Source organism: Eurypyga helias, unplaced genomic scaffold (genome assembly GCF_000690775.1).
Source record: "Eurypyga helias isolate BGI_N326 unplaced genomic scaffold, ASM69077v1 scaffold39821, whole genome shotgun sequence".
Lineage (NCBI taxonomy): Eukaryota > Metazoa > Chordata > Aves > Eurypygiformes > Eurypygidae > Eurypyga > Eurypyga helias.
This window is the reverse complement of record NW_010233576.1, coordinates 45,178-54,124: the sequence shown is the minus strand read 5'-3', so window position 1 is coordinate 54,124 and position 8,947 is coordinate 45,178. Positions and strand designations below refer to the sequence as shown.

General features: G+C 48.2%; 1 protein-coding gene across 1 annotated transcript in view; it reads left to right on the top strand.

Moving 5' to 3' along the window:
* Window positions 1-44: 44 nt before the first annotated feature.
* FBXW4 (F-box and WD repeat domain containing 4) overlaps window positions 45-8,947 on the top strand; it is a gene marked incomplete at its 5' end in the record, with an annotated part of 43,609 nt that continues 34,706 nt past the window's right edge. The window contains one exon of the mRNA XM_010161774.1: window positions 45-139. Within this exon, the coding sequence (XP_010160076.1) occupies window positions 45-139 (95 nt within the window). The remainder of the gene's footprint in view (window positions 140-8,947) is intronic.

Sequence of the window (8,947 nt, the reverse complement as noted above, 5' to 3'; positions counted from 1 at the left end):
TCTATGATTCTATGATGTGGCATAACGTGCATCTCTCTCCTTAGGTTTGGTCCCTGTCCGCGGGCAGAGTCGGGCAGTGTCTACATACAGTGCAGACAGAGGATCGAGTGTGGTCCATTGCTATCAGCCCATTACTAAGGTAACCGAGATCTCTTTATTCCCTATTTCCAACCAAGAGAAGAGTTGAACAGGCTCTGTGTCCACAAATCTCCCCGAGGCACCAGTGTGACGCTTCAGGGACTTGATGTGGGTGGAGGCTGATCAGGTGCTTGTTCCTGCAGCAGGAGCTCAGGGAAGGGAGTGCGGTCTTTGTTCCTGGAACAGCGGAGTGGTTGTGAGGATGGCTCTGCGTTCCTGTTACTGTCTCAAGTGGGACCTGTTCATTCTTACTTTGCAGAGCAAAGACATATTCTGGCTTGCTAATTAGGAGCAATGAGCTGGATCCTCTTGAGGTTTTCTGTAGTAAAAAGATGCCGATTTGTTTTCTCCTTCTCTGGCGGAAGAGATGCCAAGCAAAAAGGTCTCTGCTTTTTTGCTTGGGGAGCTAGCTTGGAGCTGTGTGTGGTGGTTGGAGTTCTGTTTTCTTGGTAAATTCAACATGCTGGACTGGAAAAGATGGAAGTGGAGTTCAGGGATGAGGCTTTCCAGCCTCTTCTCCCTGTAGCCCTGTGCTTGTAGTGCAGGTGTAATGCTACAACTACAGCTTCAACATGGGAGGCAAGGACAGTACCCTACACAAGTGTCTTCCAGAGTGTCTTTCAAAGTCTCCTGTTCTAGAGGAAGTGAAAATCTGAGGAACTTGAATGCTTACTGTTAATCTTCCACCAGCCAGCAACGATCTGTCTCTTGCACTGTTAAGCTGGTCTTCTGCATGCGAGAGATTCTTCCTCAGCTTCTTCAAGGGAGTGGGGGAAGAAGAGCTGTCGCTGCTGTCCATGTGATATCCGCAACTAGTGAATTTTAAGCTTGTGCAAAACCAAAATACTCCCCACAACTGCTCTCCTCACTGGATATCCAAGCTTGTTTTTCAGACATCAGAAACTTAGTGGTACAGAGCTAATGGCATTATCAGGGAAATGACCCTCGAGGCCTGCTATGATTTTGCTCTTCCCTCACGCCGTTGCTCCGAGTGTTTGAGGCAGCTAGTGTGTTTGAAGAAGTGCTGTGTGCATTAATGCTGCTGTAAGATGTTAGAAGCCCTTTGCTGTCTTCTGATCTGCAAGGGCCCCTTCTCTAGCAGACAGGCTCCGGCTGTAGTGCCATGGCTGGTTAGAGCCCAGTGGCATGCTGCTTCCTACTCCTAAGTGATGACCTGCGGAGGTGGCCTCTTGTCAGGACAGTGTTCCTCTCCCTGGTGCGCACGCTTGTGCACACTCTCTGTCACAATATTTACCCACTGTCTCCCCATCCCCCCCTTTCTTCCCTGCAGAGTGATAAATGGGAGGTGGTAGAACAGCTACCCGTGAACAAGTGGGTTTAAATTGTGGGCTCATTTTTTTTTATGAGACTGTGGACTGTACCAGCCTCCCCCGCTAGCCTGGCCTACCGCCCCCACCCCCCCTTACCCCTCCATATTTTGGGGAAGGGGGGGTGTGGAGAATTAGAGCCAATTAGCCACGTCATTAATTCTTCAATTTGACGGCTGATATAGCAGGGCCTGAAACACGCTGCTGACCTTGTATAATGGGAACCCTGCTCCTTAACATATTGACGATGGGAGAAGTTAATTAAAATTCCACAGAGAGAAGGTGTCGGCTAACGTATAAACCTGTCGCTTCTCAGAACAAATCGCAGCCATCCTAGAAGAGAGAGAGGATCAGAGCAGGAGGGCATGTGGTGGGGGAGGGCCAGGGCAAGGGGCAGGGGAGATGAATTTTTCACTAATAGGTTTTATTGCTTGCTGTCTAATGAGGGTGAGTATCAAAAAGATAATATCTGATTTCTAGCAAGGGCTGCTTTGGGGAGCTCTGCGGTTTCTGTTTTATTTGCAAGAGCCCATATTTCACCCGTATGCATTCCCTATGCGCTTGTGTGTGAAGCTTTTCCTCCCTTGCCATCCGCATCCTTCTCACTAGAGCTTGTATACATTTGTTCCTCAGTGAGGCTGAACGTGGCCTATAACCTCTACTTCCTCCTAAACATTTGATGTGCCCTCCCGATTCTCCCTTCTCACTTGTGCTAGTGTAAACTGAGAGCTCCTCCATAAGAAGGGGTAGTTCTGCTGGTGTAGAACTGCCACAGAATCCGACTCCAGCCACCTCAGTGTTTTGGCCCGTCACTGCTGGGAACACACCTTCTGTCTCTGCTATGGACACAGAGCTTGGGAACAGCTCAAACGAGTTGTGTACAGTGGGTAGGAGCAGGGAGGGCTCTTCCAGCTCTAGCCAGTCAAAAGTACTTTGGAAAGGCTGCAGTTTCCTGACCCGGAGGTTTGCCAGAAGTAAGTCTCTAGAGCAGTCGGCATTGTATGCTTTTTGAACCTCAACTGTTAACGAGCAGGGCTGAAACTTTGCTTCCTGCTTTTCAGGGATATCTTCCTCTGTGTGAAGCTTCCTTAGAAAATATCCCACGCGCTCCTGACCCACAGCTGAGCTTTCTGCTGTGCCTGCTGTAGTCCTGCTATGAGGGACTTGTGCTCTTGAAGTGTGGCTTCTTTGGCTTCAGGCATCTCTTGGGTATTCTGCTTTGATTTGTCTGCAGTTTTCCTGGGTTGTGTCAGAGATCCTCCTGCAGATTGCTGAGCTAGGAAGGAGGCTTCCTTGCTCTTGGTGTAGTGATGCTGGGCTGGATGCTCAGAGGGTCTGCAAACAGCGTGATGCTCGTAAGGAAGATTAAGTAGGGCAAAAGGGGTACCAAGAGTGCTGGATCTTCCCCTCTTACTGTGCAAGGGACAACTGTGCTTCGACCTTTTCAGTCATGGATGTGCCTTCACATCCGTTTGTGTTATTGGAGCTTCATTGCTTTGGGGATTCCTGGCAGTGCCCTGCAGGGCAGTGGGGATGGGGAGGGCATAGTGTTCCTTCTGGGTTTTCAGCACATCTTCTGCATAGCTGTGCTGGTCGGTGTGCTTGGGACAGCAGGTCCCACATTGCCTGTCACGTCAGGGACTGGAGAAGAGACTCAGAGCGCCCTTAAAATAGGATACTTAAAATAAGGGTGCCTCAGCTTTCTCTGGCAACTGTTTTAAAAGCTGCCCTTCTCCACGGATTACTAAAATGCTGTATTTGCAGAGGGGTTGTGTACCATAAACCACATTTCTTAGCTGCTTGCAGTCCCCTTCCCCCTGAGTTCATTTGCCTTTTGAACTCTGCATCATGCAGATGTTAAACTTTCATTTACTGGTGCTTACCGCGGTGACTTATGTGTGCTCAGGGACCAGGGCAAGCCTGAGTGCAGCGGACCAATTCAAGTGTGCAAAGTGAGGCAAACCCAGGGGTTTCTAGTGGAATAGTGGCACCTTCATGCTTTGTGATTCCCTGAGGTGGCAGTAGCCAGGGAAGAGAAGTGACCACTGCACACCATTTAACTTAAGGGATAGGTTTATGGAGAAAATGAGGCCCAATTGCCTGGCATTTATGGCTGCAGAAACATAAGGCTTATGATATATGTTGTACTACTAAAATGTTCCCTTATTTAGGGGAAAATTTGTTGGTTTTTTCCCCTAATGATAGAGAAGCTTGTAAACCGGAGGGGGTAAAAAAAGTGGACCATGATGTTAAAGTCATCATTAATTTTGGATTCAGAAATTCTTTGGTGGTGGTTTAAAAAAGGTATTCAAATCTAAGCTGGCTTCTCCTGCTGGGCCTGGTCACTGGCAGTTGCTATATTGTAAAATACTTATCGTGAGATCTAGTCTTCCCTTGTCCTCAAAGCGTGTCAGATTTTAAACCAAGAAAAGAGATGATGGAGGCACAAAAATGGTTTTCGATCTGCAACTATAGACAGAGCTAGGAAACCTTTGGTGCAATTTGGACGATGCCATGCGACCACGATGCGCCTTGTTGTGGCAAAGGTGTCCTTTGGGAGTGGAAGCCCAAAAGACGGTCCCTCCTTTTCCACCTGTGTCATTGGTCTGCTGCAGTACATGACCTGTCCTTGGGAATTCTGCCCTGGTGAAGTGGGGGTTTATCCCGGAGAGGAAGAAAGGTGGTACCCAAGAATAGCATCTGCATTGCATGTTTAATATGAAGGGAAATGATAGTATTTAAAATTTAAATTTTAAAAGCCAGGCTTGCTCTGTCTCTTCTGTTTATGCAGTGTTGTAGTTGAGGCCTGACTCCTCTATTTTAACATGCTAATTTGAATTTCTGTTAACCTAATCGCCTCTCCCATGGAATATTATGGGGAATTAATATCTGGGGAGACCTCTGCCCCTGTAGACAACCTCAGACAAATTATAAAACATACCCAAAACTTGCTGGGGAAAGGAAGGAAGAAAAGGGTTACTGACAGGCCCCTTGACTGAATGGACCTCTCTTCCATTGGGAACAATCAAAATGATTAATTTTGAGGGCTTCTTTTTAATGGTTATCTGGGAAGTTTTTGTGAAAAGATCTGACCTCACAGATTGCATTAGAGCAAAACAACCCACTTGAGTCAAAGCGACTTTGCTGTAGTTTGAACTGTGCACTGGAAGCCCTAACGTGCAGCAGTTAAAATGTTTGATGATGTTCCACCCCCCCCGCCCAACTTCTTGCTTCACTTTTATCAGCAGACATCCCCTGCTGCGTATCAGGATGAGCTGTAGTGGTGCTGTTTTGACATGGCCTTGTGCAGTTAACCTCTCCGAGTCTGCTAGGACCTGGGACGAGTCACTGGGTTTTATTCTGGTTTGTGCACTGCCAGCACAAGAGCAGGTGGCAATCGCTCTGCTGTCCTTGGGGATCGCTGCAGAGCCTGGTCCGTTTGAATAATTGAGAGGGGACTCTGACCTGCAGCTGTTTCTTACGCAGGGGCAGGAAGAACCTGCTCAACTGTGAGATCCCAGGGTGGCCTTGCGGAGTCAGCGATGGCGTTAACTACCATCTCTTGCTGACCTCGGAGAGCGATTGGGATGTGGGTTTTTAGATACACGCAATAGTCATAACGGACTTGGTGCTCTTTCACCCCAAAGCTGAAGAGCAGGAAATAAGTATCAGTTTCTCCCCTCTGGAGCTACAATGACACCTGTGTCTTATCCATGTATCCTGACTGTTCCCTTGATGTTGGGAGGAAGACGACTTTATTTTACCTTCTTTAATTGTGTGATAATGCCTCTATTGGGTCTTCTTCACATGGCTGAACACAGGAACGTGCATGTCCCTTCTCCCTCTCCTCTAGAAGCAAACATTTCTAAGGGCTGAGAAACTGCCATGCACCTTTCTTCACTTCAGTTTCTTTCCTTTGCCCTCTAAAGCTCACACGACTGATGACTCTGTCCCCTTCTGTCACTTGTGGCCAGTACTCTCATGTGTGTGTTTTCTGTGACTGTGTGAATTGGCTCGCTAGTGGTGGTGGGCAGGTGAGCAGGTTTTGGGGGGCAGAAGCTAACCGAGTGAGAACTGAGACATCTGTTTCTAATCCTGTGGAGCTCTGTTGCATATTGATTTTTTTTTTTTCTTTCCCCTGCAGTTTTTTCCTCATCTTTCCCTTTGCTGAAGGAGACAGTCTGTTTTGGAAAGCTTGGGGGAAGCATCTTTCTTGTGCTGCTTGGTTTGCACAGGAGAATCCATGTCTGTTTAATCGATGAGACAGAAGAAAATTAGTTGAGGGGGCTGGTAGCCTTATGGTTTGAGGTTTCTATTTCCAGTTTGTGATCATTTTCTCTTTGCTTTTTAAATTCGCAGGGGGAGAAGGTAACTTCACCAGACCTTGGCTGCTGTTTACCTTTGCTCGGCTGTGCAGTGTGCCTTTGTTTTTCCACCTTTGATCACTGTCCTGCCAACAGATAATTTAGCAATTGCATCCCAAGGTGGAAGTGTGGAGTTAATGTTAAAATTAGGGTGTTTTTTTTTTTTTTTTCTCCTAACTTCTCTGGCTGATGGAGCAGAGAAGGGGAGAGGGGAGGTGAAGGGGGCCATAAATTCTAGACCTGGTGATTCTGCTCCTTGTAGAGAAACTAAAGCCTCTGATGTCTCTTCAGCACTTTCATTAACATTTAAATTAAGGGTTTGTTTTTCAGGAGGCTTCAGTCGCAGCCCTTTCATGGTCTGACACATGGAGGCTGTTCTCTCTCTTTTTCTCTCTTTTTCTAGCTTGCAAATCAGTGTACAATAGTAATCACTGCCGTACTTTATTTTTTCTGATCTCTCGGGAGGGCAGCGACCTGACAAGCTGTACCAGAGGTTCAAAGAGAATCAGACACGGAGTGCAAAGGTAGATGGGCAGGAGGATGCCAGGTTTCACTCCTACAATTAGAGTGGTGTCTGTTCCCTCCCCTACCTTTCAAAGGGCTGCTACTAGGGGTGGGGAGGAACAGAGAGGGATGGACTTCTCTTGCACGGTGAGAGCCCCAGGTGCAGATGCCTCTAAGCAGGCTCAGCTTCCCCTGTTACTCCTCCCAGATGAGGCCGGAGGTGTCACTCAGAGGATGCGAGCTCATGCCCCGAGGTGGGAAGCAGAGCTGTAGTGTCCTAAGATAGCAGCCTAGGCCCTCTAAAGGAGTGTTGATTCACTCTGAGAACTGCGGGAGGCTGGTCCTCAGCCTACCATTGGCATTTGAAAGGAGGGCGATAGTGGAGGATATTGCCCTGTGAAGTAAGAAACTCACCTGCCTTCAGTGCTAAAGCCATGTCTGCTCTGAGCACTGCACCTCACTGTAACAGTAGAGGAGATAGCTGCTTTGAATCAGTTGGATCTTGGCTTACAACAACCTGAACCAGGCCATGTCTTGCTGTAGCTAAGTAATTTCTGGTATAGGAGCTAGTTGATTTAACATCAAGAAGAAAAAACTGTCTTCCACCTGCTTCAACAATTGTGTAAGAGCCAAGTTTTAGGAAGGGCAGCGACTTCCAGCGGAGAAGCAGTATAGTCGGATTTATGTGAACGCATGCGGCTTTGTCCCAAAGCTCTTCTGGAATCTTTTGGTCACCACTGGTAGGCCGTTGTCTTCTGTGGTCTCTCTGGAGGGAGTTGGGGACTCTGAGTAGCACTGGTGTCTTTCATGGCCTAAAAGTGGATAGAAAGCAGAGGAAAAAGAGCCAACACATGAGCAAAGTGTCTAGTGTAACAAAACCTGCAGCTTGGTTGCCGTGGCTGGTGCGTTGTTCATGTCTTCACTCTACCACCACCCTAAATTTGCTTGCCTTTCACTAAGACCATGATCCAGGTGAGCTTTGAAGGATGCCAACAGGACGAGAGCAGCAAACTGGCAGTGGGATCAGGAAGGGTATTCCCTGCATGTTGGTAGATATGATGCAGAAAGGGGGGTGCCAGAGTTTGGTGGTGGCCGTGACTTATACCAAGTGGCTCTTTTGGAGGGCTTAGTTCAGAATCATGCACGTGCAGAATCCTCCTGGATATGCTGAAAAATGTTTCTGTTCTGGGGTTTGGATTATTTGCCCTTTTGTGTGAACTACCACAGACTTCACTCGTGTCGCTGTTGTCAGGTTGAAGTATCCTGTCTAACTGTTCTGTTACCGAGTGTATGGGGATGACTGTCATCCAGTGAGTGATGCAGAACAACTTTTCAGGGACCAGGCATCTTTTCCATATTCCAAGGGCTCTGTAACTCGTGTGGTGGGATGTGCTTCTCTGATCCTCTTTTGTAGCACCCATCTGATTGCTCTGTCACTGCAGGTGGGTCCTAACTCCTCTCAGGGATTTCTACATCGTCTTAAGAACTATCATCATCAAAATCATCTTGGTATCTTCATCCTGTATAATGCAAGGGGGATTCAGAATGTCTGCTCTGCACTGCTGGCATCCATCCACTCCTCCAGGTGCTTCAGCTTTTGGAGGTTCATAGGTTCTAGCCCGCTGAGTTTTCCTCCTTCGGGGCCCAGTGTTGGATGGTGCTGAGCACCTTCTGTGAAGCCCACAGCCTGTGCAAACCAAAGCTATCGGGAATGGGAAAGAGGATGCTTAGTACTTATCACACAGGGTCCTCGATGGTGATTTCTGAGCTACTGCTGGTGTTGCTTGGTCTATAACTTTTCCATGAGGAAAGCTTTTAATTTAAGCTCTCATGAGGCTAGATGCCAGCATGGAGGCTAGCTCAGGTGCCCCAGCGGTACTTGGGGCAAGTGTGCTGTGCCTTAACTGGGATAACTCCTACTAAATTCTCTTTGGAAGCTTCACTGTATTTATGGGTGGGGAGAGCCAGGGGGATGCCTGCCCTCCCACCTTCCCTCTGTTGTCTCAAAAGGCCCTGGTGCATCTTTGATTAGGTGTAGGTCAAAAGAATTTCCACATCGTGACCTTAATAACTGGGGTTGATTGGCAGGCGGTCTGCGGAGAGGGAGCAGCCTGTCCCTTTCATCTCCCTTGGTGCAGTGCTCGGACAATGGGCCAGCATATTTTCCTTGTTGTTCCTCATTTGAAAAGGGTCTGGTATCTCTACTAGGTACCTGTGACATGGGGGTCTTGATTGGGGTCTCATAAAGGGCCCTGTCAGTGTGTCCAAAGGCCAGGAATACAAAGGCGATCAGTGGGTGGGGGTCTCAGCTGACCACTGAAGAAGGGAGGGGAGGGTCCTGGAAGCAGTGGAGGGAGAAGCAACCCCTGATGGGAGACCTTAAAGGGGGGAGGGGGGGAGGAGGCGGCCCATTTTTGTCCCGAACTCATCAAGCACATCTGCAGAATTGTCCCAGCCGCTGCCTCCCAGTTTCAAAAGAAAATGATCGTTTGATAAACCGTCCTGATTCACCACTTTCTCACAAGGGAGGGAGACCCACCTTTGACCTCTATGATTTCACATTGGGCCCAGCTCCCCCCCATCCAATTGCTGGAGAAACTTTGAAATGCATCC